General features: G+C 34.0%; 2 protein-coding genes across 2 annotated transcripts; both read right to left on the reverse strand.

Moving 5' to 3' along the window:
* Nucleotides 1-2,889: 2,889 nt before the first annotated feature.
* LOC107058236 (uncharacterized) lies at nucleotides 2,890-4,739 on the reverse strand. The gene is made up of 3 exons (XM_015303697.1): nucleotides 4,287-4,739; nucleotides 4,000-4,140; nucleotides 2,890-3,303 (listed from the first exon to the last, which is right to left on the reverse strand). Exons 1-3 carry the CDS (start codon nucleotides 4,737-4,739, stop codon nucleotides 2,890-2,892), a joined length of 1,008 nt encoding a protein of 335 aa, XP_015159183.1.
* A 2,928-nt stretch (nucleotides 4,740-7,667) lies between these two features.
* On the reverse strand, nucleotides 7,668-9,784 carry LOC102590494 (L-type lectin-domain containing receptor kinase IX.2-like). Its single transcript, XM_015303698.1, has 3 exons — nucleotides 9,049-9,784; nucleotides 8,838-8,980; nucleotides 7,668-8,721 (listed from the first exon to the last, which is right to left on the reverse strand). The coding sequence occupies exons 1-3, from the start codon at nucleotides 9,782-9,784 to the stop codon at nucleotides 8,005-8,007; spliced, it is 1,596 nt and encodes a 531-aa protein (XP_015159184.1). The 3' UTR covers nucleotides 7,668-8,004.
* Nucleotides 9,785-20,078: the final 10,294 nt, after the last annotated feature.

A 20,078-nucleotide genomic window follows, 5' to 3' on the forward strand; every position in this document is an offset into this window, starting at 1 on the left:
TTAACATAATCAAAATAGAAGATTTTTGTGCAAACTTGTCGAGGAATCAGGTAATCTTGTGCATCCCCAGCCTCATCCTGTTTTTAATGAAACATTTTTTACCCAAGGACTTTGTAAAGATATCAGCCCGTTTCAGTCTTGCAGAATTTCATCACAACATTTTGTTTCTCAACACTGTCCCTCAAGAAATGATGCCTCACATCTATGTGCTTTGTCCTCTTGTGCTGCATAGGATTTTTGGCCATATTCATTGCACTAGTGTTGTCACATATTAAAGGAATTGTATTAGTGAGAACACCAAAATCCTCCAATTGCTGCTTGATCCACAACAGTTGAGCACAACATGAAGCAACAACTACATATTCCGCCTCAGCAGTGGACAAAGCAACTGAATTATGTTTCTTTGTCCCCCAAGATATCAGTGAAGATCCAAGAAAATCTGCCATGCCTGATGTACTCTTTCAATCTACAAGAAAGCGTGCATAGTCAGCATCTGTAAAACCAATTAGATCAAGTGAGTCACCTGTTGGGTAGAAAAGGACCAGGTCCTGAGTTCCCTTCAGGTATCTCAGTATTCGTTTAGCAGCTTTTAGATGTGACTCATTTGGTGTAGCTTGAAACTTTATACACATCCCTACACTGAAGACGATATCTATCTGTTGGTAGTGAGATATAAGAGTGACCCAATGATACCCCTATACATAGTCTGATTTACCTCAACTCCATCTTCATCCAAGTCAAGCTTCACACTTGTGCTCATGGGAGTATCAAGAACTTTTGCCTCAATCATATTGAACTTTCGAAGCATTCCCTTGATGTATTTCTCTTGGCATATAGAGGTACCTTAAATGGACTGTTTGATTTGCAAGCCTAGGAAGAAAGTGAGTTCTCTCATCATGCTCAACTCACTACTCATCAGATCAGCAAATTCCTTGCAAAGTAAATCTGTAGTGACTCCAAAAATGATATCATCCACATAAACCTGCACAATCAACAACTCCTTTCCTCTAGATTTCAAAAACAAAGTATTATCAATTTTACCTCTTTTGAACCCATTTGCAATAAGGAACTTTGACAGGCGTTCATACCAAGCTCTGGGAGCTTGTTTTAACCCATACAAAGCCTTGTCTAACTTCAACACATGATTTGGCAGTTCTGCATCTTCAAAGCCTGGGGGCTGTTTGACATACACTTCTTCCTTCAGATTCCCATTCAAGAAGGTGCTCTTGACATCCATTTGAAAGAGCTTAAATTCCATATGAGCAGCAAATGCTATCAAGATTATGATGGCTTCCATTCTGGCTACATGAGCAAAGGTCTCATCATAGTCAATCCCTTCCTCTTGGTTGTACCCCTGCATTACAAGCCTTGACTTGTTTCTAGTAATGGTTCCATGCTCGTCAAGCTTGTTTCTGAAGACCCATCTTGTTCCAATCACAGTTCTGTTAGGAGGTCTGGGGACCATGTGCCAAACTTTGCTCCTCTCAAACTGATGGAGTTCCTCCTGCATAGATATTACCCAATATGCATCCTGTAAAGCTTCCTTGATGTTTTTCGGTTCAATAGATGACATAAAGGCTGAATAGGCAACTAGATTTCTCATCCTGGATCTAGTTTGAATTCCAGAGTCAAGTGGAGAGATCATATTCTCCAATGGATGTGAGGATTGATGTTTCCATCCTGACTTTCTGGCTGACTCCACTCCAATTTCAGTATCAGATTCAGCATCATCATCTTCATGATTTTGGAGTGGAACCTCCTGAGTAGTATCGGAGGGACCAGGTACTCCTGTGAGATCTGCAGCAATTTCCTTTGTGACCTGTTTGTTTCCAGGGTTTAGGCTGTCCTTGTCTTCCCTTTCCTTGATCAACTCCTCAATCTCATTGTCTCCATTGTGATTATCACTTTTCTCAGATTCATCAAAGGTCACATGAATGCTCTCTTCAACATAGAGAGTTCTTTTGTTAAACACTATGTAAGTTTTGCTAGTCCTATAAACACACTTTCATCACTCCTGGCGTCAAACTTACACAGATCATCATTTCTATTATTTAGCACAAAGCATTTGCATCCAAATGACTTAAGGTGGGCAATTGAAGGCTTTCTGTTGTTCAGCAATTCATAAGGTGTCTTCTTTATCATAGACCTGATAAGGTACCTATTAGTACCATAGCATGTTTGTTGACTGCTTCTGCCCAGAAGTTCATAGCCAGCCCTGAGTCTATCAGCATAGTCCTTGCAATATCAACCAGAGTTCTGTTCTTTCTCTCAACCACTCCATTTTGTTGAGGAGTTCTTGGAGCAGAAAAATTATGATTGATTCCATTTTCAGCACAAAAACATTCAATTTGAGAGTTCTCAAACTTTGATATCAACCAGAGTTCTGTTCTTTCTCTCAACCACTCCATTTTGTTGAGGAGTTCTTGGAGCAGAAAAATTATGATTGATTCCATTTTCAGCACAAAAACATTCAATTTGAGAGTTCTCAAACTTTGTCCCATGGTCAGATCTAATACTAGCAATCTTGCAGTTGACCTTTAATTGAATTGCTTTGGTAAAACTAACCAGAACTCGAGCAGCCTCATCCTTTTTCCGCAGAAACATATTATAGGTGTACCTAGAGAAATCATCAATAGTCACAAGAATATATTTTTTACCTCCTCTGCTTTGAATTCTGATAGGTCTACACAGATCCATGTGGAGAAGTTCCAAAGGTCTGGTAGTGCACACACCCTTCTTTGCCTTGAAAGAAGATCTTGTTTGTTTGCCTTTTGCACAGGAGTCACGTACTTTGTCATTGGAGAACTTCAGTTGTGGTAGTCCACGGACCAGGTCCTCTGCAACAAGCTTGTTAAGTAGAGAGGTACTTACATGACCCAGTTGTCTATGTCAAAGGTTGACATCATCAGTTTGAGCACTCAGACATGACAAGTTGTCTCCATCAATAGAATCAAGATCAGCAACATACATATTCTTGACCCTTTTTGCAGACATCACAATTTTCTTAGTTGCACAGTTTGTAACCACACACCCTTCAGACATGAACTTGACTTCATTTCCCTTGTCACAAATTTGAGACACACTTAAGAGATTAAACTTCAGACCATCCACATAGTGTACATTGTCTATGGAATGATCTGCAGTTCTTCCTATCTTGCTAATACCAAGAATAAAGCCTTTCTTTCCAACGCCAAATGACACACCACCACCTTGGTGTGCTTCCAAAGAGAGGAAGTTTAGAGTATTTCCAGTCATATGCCTTGAGCATCCACTATCCATATACCAGCATTGACTACTCCCTCTCTTTTGCACAAAAATCACTTATTAGACTTAGGAACCCACTTCACAGGGGGCAAAGTGTTCTTAGTGAAATGGTAACGGGGACCAGGTACCTTGTGTCCTCTTTTAACATTCTTTTCTGATCTAACAAATTTCACATGCCTTTCTTTTACTTTTCTCAGAGTCTCACACTTTTCTTTCAGATGACCATTACGACCACAGTGAGTACATAAGAGATTGTCAGAGATGGACACATATTTGCTATGGGGGTTATAAAGAGGTTCTATCGGTTTGCAGCCTAACCCCTTCTTTCCATTGAAGCTCTGACTAGTCAAGTTAGAGAGTATCTTGGAGGAGTCAGTCCACTTAAGAGAGTGACTTAACTCTTCTTTGACCTTGCTCAGATCCTTCCTCAGTTGACAATTTGTTTCAAGAGAGGCAACTAGCTTAGACTCCGAGATTTTAAGCTTTTCTTCCAACTCTTCCTAAAAAATGCTAAGCTTTTGCTTTCCACCCTCCGAGGTACAAGGATCCTCCTCAGGTGTCATGTTGCCAGTCTCTAGGATACCTATCCTAACACTCACACAAACTTAATTTTTCATTCGTCATTAAGTTTTCAGTGATTAGTTCATCAACAGAATCAATAAGCAATATAGCAAGTTTTCTCAAATTTTTAATGGGAAGAGTATCTAGATCATCTTTAAGATAAAAAAGAGTTACCTCATTTAGATCCTCTTCATCATCAGACTTTGCCATTAATGAGAAGATGGAGTTGAAGACATTTTCATCATCTTTAATAGCCATCATTGAAACATCTTCATGACTTTCTGTATATTCTTCTAATTCACTTGACTCATTTACCTATACGGCAAAGGCTTTTCTCAACAGCTGATCAACATGAGCTTTCCTCCTAGCATGGTCTGGGACCAGGTCCATCTTGTGAGGCCTGATGTCCTGAGTTTCTTGCTTCTGGCTAGGGCAGTCCCTCATAATGTGGTCAGGCTTACCACATTTATTATTTGCAGTAGCAGTTCTGCTGGTCGAAGCTTTCTTTTGGAAACCCCATGCTTATTTATATTCTTTTGAAATATTTTAGTGACATACGCCATCTCATCCTCCTCCTCAGTCACATCATTTTGAGATGTCTTCAAGGCAACCGATTTCTCCTTCTTCCATTCCTTCACGGTCGTACCCTGTTTCTTGTTCAACTCATAGGTCTGAAGATTTCCGATCAGTTCATCCATGGGAAGAGTCATTAGATCTTTGGCTTCTATTATGGCATCCACTTTGCTTTCCCAAGACTTGGGAAGCACCTTGAGAATCTTTCGAACTTGTTTGCTTACAGGAATAGGCTCACCCAAGCATCTAAGTTCGTTGGTTATGGAGGTGAATCTTGAGTTCATCTCAAAGATAGTTTCACATTCCTTCATGCAGAAGTTCTCGTACTGAGTCGTAAGCATATCGACCTTAGACTCTTTTACTCGTTGTGTTCCCTCATGGTTGTTTGAAAACAGTCCCATATCTCTTTGGCAGTCTCATAAGCAGATATTTTATTGTATTCGTCTACTCCAATTCCACACACTAGAATCTTCTTTGCTTTGTAATTCTTTTCTATCTTCTTCCTATCTGCTTTATTATACTCTTTTCTGGTTTTGACAGCTGTAGTGATGAGCACTCCATCCTTCACCTCCTTTGTAGGAATATATGGTCCATCAAGAATAATGTCCCACAGCTCAGTATCCTCAGCGTTGATGTAGTCGTACATTCGATTTTTCCACCATCCATAGTATTGACCATTAAAGCAAGGTGGCCCGGTAGAAGACTGACCTTCCTCCATATTAGGTGGGACAGTCATTCCTTCTGGATCTTTTTTTTCTAGGTGTTAACCAAAATGAAAAGTCAAGCTTTGAAACCATTTGTTGGAATGTATGCGTCCACTGATTTCGATGGGACCAGGTCCTCAACACAGTTACAATAACAAATAGTAAAATAAATGTTGAAAGTAAAGATTGCACAATCAACTTTACATGGAAATCTCCTTGTTCAAGGGAGTAAAACCACGACCTGTTCTCAACAGGACTTTTCAAACTTCTTCCACTAATCTTCTCCAAGCAAAAGTAAAAGCCAAAGAAGATACAACACTGCCCACTATACTAATCCTAACCGATTAATATAGACTTTAGAGTAAGAAACTAAGTTACCCTTAACCTAGTTCTTACAATGATTCACACAAACTTGAAACATTTCTATCACAAGCAAAATGATTCCTACAATATAAACACGATTACAAGCAAACAAAGTAACAACTGGTACAGGAAGAACTTGAAATAATCGATCAGGTCTCTGTTGTTTTGAAGCTTGAAATATCTCACTTTTGAATGAATGAGTAATTTCTTATTTGTAAGTTGAATATATTGGACAAGAAGAATTATTATCCAATCTACAAACACCCTCGTCGCTTCTGATTGGTGAAGTACTCTGCAACTTCACTAACTTTCTGACGCAGACAGCTTTTACAGTTGTTCAGCACTTTGACCACTAGATGAGTATTCATACTCTGCAAAGGACCAGGTCCCTGCACTTGTGAGGAGATCATCAAAACATCTAGGAGCGTTAGCACTTATCAAGATGTAGCTCAAACGATTGTACTTTGATTTCAAGAAAAAGTAGACATTAACACCACACTATCGACGAATTCCCACTAGGTATGACCAAAATTGGTCAATTTTGTTTTCAGCAAAGACAAAAACGAATTCAGCAGAATAAATGAAAGAAAATAAAAAAATAACTATTAAAAAAAGTTTAATCTGCTAAATAACATCGAAGAGGCTATTAAGATAGAAAGACACATGAAAATTCATACACGTGTCACTTTGTACATTTAAGTATTCAGTGTATAACTTTTCTCATTCTCTAGATATGAGGTTGGTTAACGCATTATTTGGTTAATTAAGGAGTTAATTATTATTTGAAGAGTATTGTTTGTCTCAGTATTTTGAAGTTATTTGAATTTACATGTTATAAGTTGCTTATTTACATCTCAGTAAAAATCAGTTCAAATTCAAGAACAGAGTATTTTCACTATTTAATGTAAACTTTGAACAAGAATATTTGATTCAGTGGAAATAATAAAGAACACGGAAAGTGTTATATTCTAGGTGTTTTGATGATCCTCACAAATGTAGGGACCTGGTCCCCGGCAGAGTGCTCTCAGCCAGATTCAAATGAGGTACAGCTATCACGTCAGGAGGTAGGTGAAAAGTGCAGTGTCCTAGAATAATAGGAAGGGCGGACAAGATTGTCTATTTCAGTGTCTCACAAATGTAGGGACCTGGTCCCCAGCAGAGTTCTCTCTATCATCTCCATCAGATGCATAATGGGGTACAGCTGTAAAGCTGTCGTGTCAGAGGTTGGTGAGGCGTCAGCGTACTACACCAATCAGAACGGAGGAGGGTGTTTGTCCAATGGGTAATAATTCTTTATGGTTGATAATTTATACATGACAAACACCATAATTAATTCATTCATCCAAAGAAGGAAGTTAGTCAGCAAACCTTTCAAGAACTCATAAAGAAGTTTGCAAGGGACCTGGTCTCTGCAAGACTGCGATATGGAAAGGTGAAAAGACAGCTGTCAGAAAAGCTGATACGTCAGAAAAGCTGCTACGGCAGGTGCACAACTTTTCTAACAGCAGGCCTTCAGCCAATGAGATTGGCTCAAGGAGTTTGTGTTCACTTTCAATATATTATCTCTTTCCAACAAACACAAACTCAAGATTTGGCAAACTAAATTTGGATTTTCTCTCAAAATTCATAAGCTTGAAAAGAAGGTCATCTTCAAGGAAGAACATTGCTCAATTCAACAAAGGGATCTGATAGAGTGAAGAAGAGTCTTTGTTGTACTTAGAGCTTTGTGTCTCATGTGCTTACATTGTAAATCTGATCCTAATCTATAAAGGATTCAGATCTTGTTTCGGTTTCTAAAAGTCTAAGTCTTCTAGAGTTAGGTGATTTAGTGGGCAACATTGTTGTTGCTTAGTCAAAATCTAAATCGTCCATAGGGTGGTGGTTTAGTGAGCGGTGTTGTATCCGCTTAGCAAAGTCTAAGTTATCTAGGGGTGATAGCTTAGTGGGCAATGTGGTATCTGCTCTGGCTCGTCTAAGTGATATGAGGTATTGCTTATAGTTGGGATTAGTAGGCTAATCTCAATTTGTAAACTTGCTTTCGCTTTTGCTTGAGAAGACTAGTGAAAGAAGTTTGAAAAGTCCTGGCAGGCCAGGTCGTGGTTTTACTCCCTTGAGCAAGGAGGTTTCCACGTAAAGTTGCTTGTTCAATCTTTACTTTCAGCACTTATTTTATTGTTTGCTATTGAAACTGTGTTAAGGACCTGGTCCCATCGAAACAAGTGGACGCATATTTTAGTTACTGTTCTTGCTGAGTCAAAGGACCTGGTCCTTGACTGATAGGTGGATGTATGCATTCCAACAGAAAGCAAAAGCTGGACACAGCAATTGAAAGATTAAATGCAGGAAAATAAAATAACAATTTATTTATAAGACAATACCAACGTGTGTACAGAAGTGATGCGGAAGGCGAAGATGCTGCATAAGCTGCTGTGTTATTTGAAGAACCAGTGTAGTCTCTACTCCCTGAAGACTGTATTCCAGATATCCCAGGACCATTGGAGTCGTATGGTGATGCAAATGAAGTAGTTGATCCATAACTTCAATATGTCGACACAGGCATGTTTGGAGGGAGTGTGGGCAATGGAGCTTCAAAATTAAGCACCTGAATTGCTTGCCTTATAGAAGGCCTGCAATTGTTATCTGGATGAGCACACCATAAGCCAACAATTAGCAAGTGCTCCACCTCCTCTTCATTGAACTCTGATGAGAGTCTAGGATCAACTGCTTCACTAAGATTTCCCATCCCATAAAGTCTCCAAGCCCATTCAATAATATTTACTTGATGCTCCTCAGCTTTAGGATCAATAGGTTTCCTTCCACAAGCTATTTCTAACGCGACAACACCAAAGCTATAGACGTCTGTTTCCTTGCTAGCTTTGCCAGTGGTGACACATTCAGGAGCCATGTAACCCATCGTGCCTGCCAAAACTGTTGTTTGGGATCCCTTATCATGGTCAACTAGCCTAGCTAAGCCAAAATCCCCAAGTTTGGCGTTGAAATTTGAATCCAACATAATATTACTCGACTTTATGTCCCTATGCCCCACACATTGTTCCCATTCATCATGTAAATAAAGCAACGCTGAGGCCAAGCCTTGAGCAATCTTGAATCTTATTGGCCATGTCAAATGGCTTCTTCCCTTGAAAAGATGGTAATCTAAGCTTCCATTAGGCATAAACTCATAGACAAGTAGAAGTTCTCTTTTTTGATGGCACCAACCAATGAGTTGCACCAAATGTTTATGTCTTCCCGCGAAAAGTTATTTGTACATCTAGCCAACTCACCGTACAAAAACTTCTTTGGTCCTGTGCTTCTTTGAAATTCATTGTTCATGGAACCATCAATAATATCATCATCTTCATCTTCTCTTACCTTCCTCTTTCTCCAAAATATAAACAATATCAAAACAGATAGTGCTACCGAAACACAACCGCCAGAAATCAATCCATTCACAAGTCCTGACAGTTTTTTGCTTGAAGGATCTGGATCTGGGCTTTGTAGGGGTACATCTGGATCTGTTATGTTGTCATTATATTTTAAAGAAGAAGTAAAATTCCAAGAATAAATGTTTTGTATTGAAAACTGGAATCCTGTTGCACCTGAGAAGCCAAAAGTGACCCATTCAATTCTGGCAAGTAATCCCTCAGATCAATATTGTAAGATAGAGTCTGCAGGAAAGGGACTGTGGTATTCCCTTGTTGGTGGTAACCGATGAAGACAACACTAAGATTTTTGGAAGTTGAATTATAAGTAATCCATGCATCAGTAGTCTTATTATTGGGAATGCTACTAAACCAGGTCATATTAACAACAGATACCATGGAGTTGATGTTGACACCTACATGATCATCCGGTGGATCAAAATAGTTGCTAAAGGTGTCAAACTCGACAGCAACAAAAGGATGATTTCTCGATGTATTTTGTAGACTATCAATTGCAAGGCCAAGGCCGCCTCCTGCGGCTAACTTGTTATCAGGAATTCTTGAACCTTCAGGAGCGAGGAAGAAGGCAAGACCATCAGCATATAAGTTACTTCCCCGTGAATTGATCCCAAAGGAGAAATACGTAGTGAAATCAGTGAGATTCCCAGAGGCCTTGTCCCAAAGATAGAGAGCTTCTGAATATGTGGCTCTGCCTATGCTATGGTTTAAACGAATATCCAGCTGGTTTTTGGTGAGCTGAATTACACCGTTTTGATAAGCATCTGCCTCATACCTTATATTCTGATCATTGGAATTAAAACTATCAAAATTGAAGGACAATGAAGTGACAAAAGAGATTATCAAAACAAGGTATGATAAAGATGCAAAAACAGCCATAGTTAAACAAATGTATGTTGCTACACTACTCTATAATGTTTTTATATTTTCAAGTGCAGACTCAAGTTTTTCGTTGGCAAAAATATTACCAATTCAAAGCAATGGAGTTCTTTATTTCATTTTCTTCTCACACGCTAATGAATTGACCAATTATTTTTTAGAAATAAAGTATTCTGGAATGGGAGTGAGTACATGCTTTCAACTTGCAATCTTTTGAAAGTCATGACAGATCCAAAATTTAAAATATGTATTTTTCAACCCTCAAATCTATATATTTTTAAGGGATAAGGCATTTTTTTTATTTTGTATTTAAATTAAGTTGATACACATTTTTGTACCTTGTATCAAAACTTTTTTTTTTACCTTCATTCATTGTTTTTTCTCTTTTATTTTTCAATTTATTTTATTTACTCTTTTTATTTTCTTTGTCTTTCGTTTTGATTTGATTTCAATTTTAATTCCAAATGTCTTGTATTTAAAATAAGTGAATTTCGAACGGATATCAAAATAAGTGAAGAAAATCAAATAAAACATAAAAAAAGGGTAAAATTAACGGTCACTTTTAAATTATTTTTAAAAAATACACAATATTTTTTTAAAAATAATTAAAACTGAAAAGATAATAAATTAATTAAAAAAAGTTTAGAGTAAGAAATAAATTAAAATAAATATTTTACAAAAAAAGAAATAGAATAATTATATATATATAAGTTTTAATATCAATAAATATGTATACTAACTAATTATAAAGTTATCAATTAAAAAAATGACATGTGTCCAATTTGTGCACCCATCAGTTGCCTTCAAGAAGGTGTGCACTTGTGCCTTATGCCTATTTTTAATTATACGTGTTTAAGAGGAATCGAAACCTCATCAAGGAGGGGAGGGCAACAAAATACAAGCAGATCTCATTTTTGTCATTGGATCAAAAGCTTACACTATTACTGAGTTCTCAATAAATATTGGGGGGTTAAATTTAAGTGTTGTTTATATATATTTCATGAATGAGTCAAGTTTAAGCATTATATAATTAGAGAAGGATAAAAAAACACACTTAAACTATCATTTTTTTGAGTTTCAAATCTAAACTATTGAAAGTGTGAGTTTCAAATCTAAACTATCACTTATTAGTTTGAGAAACACAGATCCCTCTTTTGTTACACTCTCATCATGGTGTATGTAATACACCCTCTCTTTTATTTGAAAAATTGTCACATCACATTTCACGTGGACAAAATATTACATTTTGACAAAAATTAAATAAATTATTAGTATTAATTAAAGTTAAAGATTAAACTATTATTATTCCCCCAAAAAAATTATAAAATAAATGTAAAATATTTTTTTAACCCACTCTACCACTTCCTCTCACTGTACTCTCCCCCACCCCAATTATTTTATTTTTTCTTTAAAAAAAAAATTCTTTTATAAATTTTTTGTTACTTAATCTGCAAAGTAGCATTCTCATAAGTAGAGGATGAAACCTTTGCTTGTTTATTCCGACAGGGGTTTATGAATCACTTAAATCCCCTCCCTTCAAATAATAATTTAGGTATATCATGTTTTTCTCCAATTATGAGGGTATACTGCTGTAATATGTACGCATAAAGTAATATTCTTCCGTTTTTATTTTTGCTTGTCACTGTATGACTTATCATATCATTAAGAAAATAATTATTGATATAAGTATTTTATCACACTATCTCTATTAATTAATGTTTAAGATTATATCTTTAAAAATGATTTGGAGAATAATATTTAATGTTAAGGATAAAATATGGAAAAAATAATTGTTTTTTTTATATGTCAAAAATGACAAGTAAAAATATAAATTTATTTTAAAAATAAATAATAAATAAAAATGAACAGAAGGAGTAATTATGAAGGGTATACTCGTACGAGATGAAGAGTCGCATTAATTTTCCCAAATAAAATATCAACTGAGAAAAGTTGTCTCTTTTTTTTCTTCGAGAAAATAGCCAAATATCACCTAAGCTATGATAGATTTTTTAACTACACACTTATTCTGCATGGGTGATCTATTGCACCCTAAACTACTTTAAACAAAATAAATAACCCCTTAAGTGTTAACTAGTCATAAATAACGAGTAAGAAAAAATGTTTTTATTATATTTCTATTATAATTAAATAGTATATATATTATTTATTTATTTTTATAATCAAAATTAACTAGTCATAAATAACGAGTAAGAAAAAATGTTTTTATTATATTTCTGTTATAATTAAATAGTATATATATTATTTATTTATTTTTATAATCAAAATGATCCCCTTTTAATGGGGGATCACTTTCCCTCTCACTTATATGGAGAAGAAAAATTGGCAGTTCAACCCTAATCTTTTATGGATGATAACGAGCCGATGAGGAAGTAATCGCTGGAGAAGATGAATTTATCGGTAAATTCGAAAATTCATACTTGAGCTTTGAAACTCTTTAACAATTGTTGTCCATGGATTTGTCTTTCCTCATTCATTAGTCATGTTTTTTTTTAAGCTCAAATCAATTGATCCAAATGTTTTCAAACTCAAAAACCCAGCAATGGAGAATTAGTAATTGCAAATGAAAATTTTCGGATTTAGAATTCAAACCCAGCAACTCACAAAAATAAATTCGATTTTGATAGCTTTGTACATCAATGGAGTTTCCTGATTTTTGCCTCAAAACTTCACTCCAAGTTCCAAATTAATTAACAAATAATGTGTAGATTCAATTAGTACATGATCAGTTTGATTTGGGTTTTCAAATATCAAACCAAATCATTTGTGTAAAAAATTTAAATTTATAAACCAAACCAAACTAATAAAACTCAGATTTTTCGGGGTTTTCAACCTCGGGTTTTTTCAAATAACAAACCAAACCATTTGTGTCAAATTTTTAAATTTTTAAATCAAACCAAACTAATAAACCTCAATTTTTTCAGGTTTTTGGATTTTTTCTGGTAAAGTATTCATACAAACATATAATTGACTTGTGCTCCAAATATTTCTTTAGTCCAACTAAAATACAACTATCTAAGGTGTTTTTTTAAAGAAAATAATACAAAATATGAGATGAGTGATGACACTAAAATATATCTCTCTCTCTCTCTCTATATATATATATATATATAAAGGAGAAATATAGAGAAGGTGATGTGACACCTATCTATGACCTCCATTTATATTTATCCTTTTTCCTCTTTTTTTAAAACATTTTTCTATTATTTATTTATTTTATTTTTAATATCTTAAAAAAATTTCACATTTAATTACTCAACTTTTCACCTACCACTATAATATATATTTAATACCTTTAATAAATAAGAAATAACTACTAATAACTCACACATCTTCAACTTATACTCTTAATAATATTCATAACTCCTTTTTAACCCCAAAATTTAATTTATAAGTTTATGTCTTATGGTATTCCTCTTCTTTGTCTATATAAATTCATATTTTGTATCAAGAAAATTGTCATTCAAAGTTATTCTTTCACTTCTCCATCACCTTATCATACATTAGGGTGAGGAAGAAAATGTTAATCATCACATCATATAGTTGCTTTCAACAAAGTCATAAAAAATATCTATGAGTAAGAATGCTTCTATTAAGTTTTTAAATTATACATTTTTTACATTAATTTATGTGATATTATTTATTTTGAGTAAATTTAACTAAACTTTGAAACTAAATTGAATAAATTCATGGAGTAACTAACAATTTCATATAAGTATATTCTTTATTTGTGCTTATAGGGATGACGAAGAAAGTTGAGGAAGCTACAAAAGTAGAGAAAATTGTGAATTTCAGAAGAAGATGATGTAAAGTCTTACAATAAATTATTGTTATAGTAATTCTATCTCTTTAGTTTTTCTTTCTTCTCCTCTATTTTTCATTTATGTACTTTATTGAAGAACTTAAAATATATTTTAAAATTCTTTTAATTGTAGCTCCTTACATTCTCTTTTTATCTTAAAGTTCTTTTTTTTAGATGACTATAGTTGTACATACATAATTCATTAGGCAAAATTATGATTAGTTCTCGTGAATTTTTATTATGATAGCCTTTCGCAGCATCCTAAAACAAACATTATATACTTGAAGTAACTATTTATTTGCATGTTGAAGTGCATTCCTAAATTCGACACTACGATTAGAAGTGTTTTAAAGAGCGAAAATTTGATAACTTATAAAAGAAAAAGTGTTATCCAAGCAATGAATTTAAAAAAATTAACAACGAACTAGAGCATTTGTGTAATTCTTAAGAAAAACTAAAGAAACTAAAAATATTATATCAATACTTTTTAATAAAAATAATAATTAAAAGACAATATATGGTCATAAATTTATGTTTATATAAAACTTGAATGAAACAATACCTCTTTTAACTTTATGTTAGAATACATCTTTTTAAATTTAAGAATTCTTTATTTAGTCTCATATTTTAATGCAATATTTAACTTATCTCTTTTGTTTCCTCCTTTTTTTGGTTTCTCCCTATTTATATGTAACTAATGTAAGAATTAATTAAGAAAAAATATCAGAATTTTATCACTATTAATAACTCATCATTTTGCCAATTTCTTCACTATAGACAAGGTGATATGCCACATCTCTTTACCAAAGATCTTATTTATTTTTTCTTATTTATTTTTGATAAATTTCACTATATTTTAATTTATTATTATTATTTAAAAAGTGTCAATTACTACTCTCTATTCATTTATATTATTTATTGTAAAAACTTAAATGTCTCAAAATTTATTATTCCACTTATTCCTATTCTTTGTTGTAAAATTAAAGACCTAAATATTTATCAGTCCAATCTTCATTTCTCCATAAAGAATGAAAAATCTATATCTATCTACATATAATATAAAACTAGATATTAAAAAGTGATTTTACATCTCTCTTTGGCCAAGGATCCTATTTATTTATTTTTCTCATTTTTGTTGTTGTGATTTTCACTGTATTTCTATTTAGTATTACTATTAAAAAAGATGTGTCAATTACTACTCCCTTCACTAATTTCTATTATTTATTGTAATAATTTAAATATCTCAAATGTTACTACTCCACTTATTCCTATCCTTTATTGTACATTTAAATACATAAATATTTATCACTCAAATCTTTCATATTATCCCAAAAAAATGAAAATTTATTAAATTAGAGTAGTCTAATGAAATATTTTTTCAAATAGATTGAAAAAAAAAACTCATCCCTTTAACTCTCTTAATTATGAGATTTCTCTTTTTATCTTTATTTTCAAAAATCTAAAAAATATTTACATAATTAGTCAATTAAAGAATAATATAATTATTCACAAAATAAATTTAAAAAAGAGAAGTTGTAACTCTCCAAAAGAATTTGTTACATTTCACGATGAACCATGATTAAAGTTAAAAATAAGAAAATATTGCATTAGCAAAAACAAACATTTTTTTCCAACTTTTTCCCTATTTTTCCATTTATTTTATTAGTTTATAAAAATAAATGTCACAATTATTATCATTTATTATCCTAATTTTTCATATTTTTTACTAAAAATCAAAACTCATCCACATATTGATTTATGAGATAATTGGTATTCGCTTTTAACTTCTTCATATTTATGTATTGTTTGGGTTACGAAATTTATTTAGTTTCTATATAAAATTGATATTTGAGCTCTCTTGTGTATTTATTATTTTTAATATAACATTTTTACAAAATATTAATTAATTAGTAGATGGTGAATTGAATATAACTTCTACTTCATTTCTTGAATTTAGAATTACACTTTCTATATTTTTCATATGAAAATTTTGTGTGGATATATAAAAAGTTTAGGCTATTAATTTTATTACTAATTGATATGCTCATATTTTAAAGTAATAATTGTGAAAAAGTTAAATTACAAGTAAGAGAAATTACATGAAATCTAAATTTAAATAGTTGAATAAATTTATAAGCGCAAATAGTATTATATAAAGAAAGTTATTAGTAAAATAGAATAAATAATTTAAAACACAAAAAAATGAGATAGTGACGTATATAAAATTGACGCATAAAAATATGTCTTTGTATTACTCCAAGGCAAAATTATAATTTTTTTTTCTTGAAACTATTTAATTTTATTGTTTTTGTTCCTTTTTCCTTTATTGTTATAAATATATATAGAGAGAGAGGGAGAGAGAGTGTGTGTGTCACGACCCAGGGATACTCCCTAAATGTAACACAGCGTACTTGACCCCGAAGGGGTCACATACAAGCCCTTAGCATAATCATACACATAAAGCCACAAGAATGATGCGGAAAAATTTAAAACTTTTACTATCGAAGTCAAACTTCTTTTTCATAAACAAAAATAAGAATCTAGACTTGTCTCAATCACCATCTAAAACATAGGAATACAATCTTAGGGACATAGCCCTTTACATCAATAGTCTTAAATATAGAAAGTACAATAGAAACTAGAAACAATAACATCTTGTCCCCGAACTAGAGGACTCACCAAGCCTAGGCAATAGTCAACCCAAGCTTCTCTTGAAAGAAGAAGTACTCAATGATCAGAACCTACACTCATAGTAAATGTAGAAGAAATGGGTTAGCACATAAAGTACTAAGTATTGAAGCATGCACAAAATCCTTGAAATATGATAAAAATGACATTTTAGTTGAAAAGTATGCATTTGCCAAGTTTAGAAATCAACATGCACTTTCAATGTACCACACAAGCCATAATCACATTTATGCTCATAACATAGTAAAGCCATTACCTTAGCAACCCCTAAAGAACACTTGTGCAATGTATGGTTGGCATCCCATAATACCAACCATACTAAGTAATCCTTTGAAGCTACCTTAGTCATACATATCATCTTTAGACCTCATCATAATCAATAGTCATAAATAAGGAAATAGTCATGTACATTACTTTAACATAAGGAAAGGCATTCATAACAACTATCCATTCAACATACATGCATATATTCATGTCTCATCATAACATAAATAAACCATCCCATAACATCCTACTAAGTCTATTTGTGTAATGTAAAAAGTGAAGTCTCAAACCCCCACTCCTACTAAGTAAAACTCATCAAGAAGTCATAGTATAGTTCTTGTTTTATTCATTACCTTATCATATAGGGAAGAATAGCCATAACCGACATAGACCATGTGAGCGACATGGAATCCGGTGTCATGTAACCTCACGCTATAAGAAGGTGTCCAACTTGCCTAAGGTAGAACTAAATGCATTAGCTTTTAGGTGGCTCCACTAGCTAAAGACCTATGTTGGCACATAGTTATGGGATAGGGAGATTGCTTCTAGAAACCCGACCTATTGTATTAGCGGAGGAGCTTCCATCTCATGAGAATAATCTAGATGACCCGGCCTATTGTATTAACGGGAGGGCCTCTACCTCATTGACCATATCCTCTCGGTGCTAAGCATTATTTCCCAATCATACATAATTAGTCTTGAATTGCATTTACATGTGTGAAAGAATACTTTGCCCTTCATTCAATAAAACTCATAAAATAGCTCATAGATTCAATAAAGTGAGAATGTACTTTCAACCTTAAAATCAACATCAACATGTGAGTAAGCCTTTCACATTATTGTTCATAGTGTTTCATGAGAATAGCCTTTCAATCAACACAATAACATCATCATCATCCTAGACAATTCATACATAATCAAGTGTAAGGGTAAGGGAAAAATGACCTTTCAGCAATACCTCAATTTACACAATAGTCATAGGCTCTTCACTTTCTAAATGAAACATAAGTTCATACACAACTTTCATCAACATCTACAAACCCTAGCAACTTACCTCTTTCAAGGGTCAAGAATCATGTTCCTCAATTACACCTAGAAATACTACACTAGGCATGAATGGAACAAGATTCAACAACTAAAACATCATAGATACAATTCATACTATTCAACTTGCATCAATACAACCATCACAATTCATGAAATTGGGGTCATGGGGTAATTCATGGGTTCATGGGGAGTTTTACTATAAAAATCACCATTGAACATTAAATCATCCATAATATAAGACAATTAACATAATGAAATCGTGTTTAGGAAGAACCAATGGCTAGATTGAAAACCCTAGTTTTTGAACAATTTACCAATTTCGAAATTAAGAGTTGAAGGGCTTTATGGAAGGAACCTTTCCATAAATCAAGACTCACATACCTTGATTGAAACTTTTCCCACGAATTGGAGTTGAGAAGATGGATTCTTGAGCCCTATTCTTCAAGTTATTGAGCTTCTTCAATGGAGGAACTCTAGAGAGAGAAGTATTGGAGAGGAGGGGAAGATGAACTTTTTATTTTGAAGTGGGTGTTTGTGAAAGTGATTTATTATGGGAGTATTTTAATATAAAATACCTTATATAGTTATTTAGAAATAATATAAAATATACCCACTTCTTAATTTAACTTAAAAATAATATTTATGAAAACGCCCCTTGTCCACATGGACTTGCCAAATAAAACTAAGGCAAAGTCCAAGGGAGCTTTTAAGGTCCTTGAAGTGGTCCACTAGCCTTGGACCCTCCCTTGGACTTGTGTCTTTAGCTTTTAAAATATAAGGCATGTCCATGAGGGTTTTTAATAACTTCAAGTGCCTTATATATTTTTAATTGAAGGTAATATAGAATATACCCATTTAATTTGGACTAAAAATGAAAATTACGAAACTACCCTTAATGCCCCCCACGTGGACGTCCCTAAAAAAACTAAGGCAAGTACCAAGGGAGCTTTTAAGGTCCTTGGAGTGGTCTGCCAGCCGTGGACCCTCTCTTGGACTTGTCCACAAGGGTGTACACGGGAAATGGACCCTCACTTAGACACGTGCACTGCCTAGGTGCGCTAAGGCATCCCCACGTGAGGTGTTCCACGTGCAGTGGGGTCCTCCACGGTCCTTGGACCCTCACGTGGACTGACCTCATACCAAAATTGGCTTAGGCAAAGTCCACGAGGGACTTGTACGGGCAGTGGAGGCTTTTCACGGGCCTTGAAGCCTCACGTGAACTTGCCTCCTTGCCTATACGTTTAAGTCATTGGTTCAAGGAGGCTTCTAAGGGTGGTGAAGGCTTTCACCTTCTTTGAAGCCTCCCCTGAATTCTGCCTTTTGCCCACACGGCTAAGGCAAAGTTCAAGAGTTCTTCTAAGGGTAGTGAAGCCTTTCGCCTTCCTTGAACCCTCCCTTAAACTTTTACTTGGTCAAATTTTAGGACTATTTCATAACTCCAATTTATGCATAAACTTTTAAGATTTATACGTTAGGCTCTAGTTTCACCTATCAATTTTCCGGGTGTAATATTATCTTCCCCTTGGGAACATTCGTCCTCGAATAGCGATCTAGACACCTTACGAAATTTAAAGACTCAAGACAAGCATCCCAACAAGCATAAAATATCAAAATAACACACCACATAATGAGGAAACTTCAACTCCATCTCAACATAATCAATGCAATAAAAAGGGAGTAGGAACTACATCTATCAACCCAATATGCAGGAAATTCAACATTTTTCATCTTCATAGGAGGAACTACCTTCTCCAATAAAAGCATACTCAACACAACAATATGGAGTCAATATGCCATCTTATAAAACATAGTAAATCATGTTCACCATTTCTTCTCATGAAGTCAAATATGCAACATCATACTAAAATGCATAACAACATGAGGAACATATAAATCATGAAAACTCAATTTTTACTAAACGTGATTTCTCACAAGAACATGCAAAAATCATATGGAAATCATGGAGAAACTCATACAACACACATGACTCCCAAAACACTAAAACTCAAGAGGAACTACTTACCTCAAGCTTGAATAGGAGTAGAAGGAAAAATATTAGGATAGCGGGACTTCATATCGGCCTCGGCCTCCTATGTAGCACCCTCAACTAAATGATTTCTCCATAAAACCTTAACGGAAGCTACTTCCTTATTCCTCAACCTCTTGACTTGCCGGTCAAGGATTTCTACTGGAACATCCTCATAGGTGTAACGACTCGGAAAAAAATGATAGGTTAAGCAAGAGCCTATGACTTTGTGTTGACTTTATAATGAGGTTCTATGAGGGGTTTATATGTAATTTCGTTTTAATTGTGTAACTCCGACAATTTAAAATGAATAAGAAGAAGCTTGAAATTGGAAGTAGTCACTTTTGGAAAAATTCAGAATCTGGAAATTTGGTCAAGTGTGGGAAATCAGTGAGTTCTTGGCCAACTTTGAGAAGTCATAACTCCTAGATTAGGATGATCCAGGAGTA

This window comes from Solanum tuberosum, unplaced genomic scaffold (genome assembly GCF_000226075.1).
Source record: "Solanum tuberosum cultivar DM 1-3 516 R44 unplaced genomic scaffold, SolTub_3.0 scf00470, whole genome shotgun sequence".
NCBI lineage: Eukaryota > Viridiplantae > Streptophyta > Magnoliopsida > Solanales > Solanaceae > Solanum > Solanum tuberosum.

Excerpts from the sequence above, each read along its gene's own strand:
- LOC102590494 (XM_015303698.1), bottom strand. The coding sequence starts at position 9,784 with ATGGCTGTTTTTGCATCTTTATCATACCTTGTTTTGATAATCTCTTTT. Across the intron at positions 8,981-9,048 it reads TCAGGTGCAACAGGATTCCA|ATCCAGATGTACCCCTACAA; the intron begins GTTTTCAATACA and ends ACAACATAACAG. Across the intron at positions 8,722-8,837 it reads TATTTTGGAGAAAGAGGAAG|TTCGCGGGAAGACATAAACA; the intron begins GTAAGAGAAGAT and ends TACAAATAACTT.
- LOC107058236 (XM_015303697.1), bottom strand. The coding sequence starts at position 4,739 with ATGCTTACGACTCAGTACGAGAACTTCTGCATGAAGGAATGTGAAACT. Across the intron at positions 4,141-4,286 it reads TACTGCAAATAATAAATGTG|GTAAATGAGTCAAGTGAATT; the intron begins GTAAGCCTGACC and ends TTTGCCGTATAG. Across the intron at positions 3,304-3,999 it reads ATGAAGAGGATCTAAATGAG|AGAGGGAGTAGTCAATGCTG; the intron begins GTAACTCTTTTT and ends TTTGTGCAAAAG.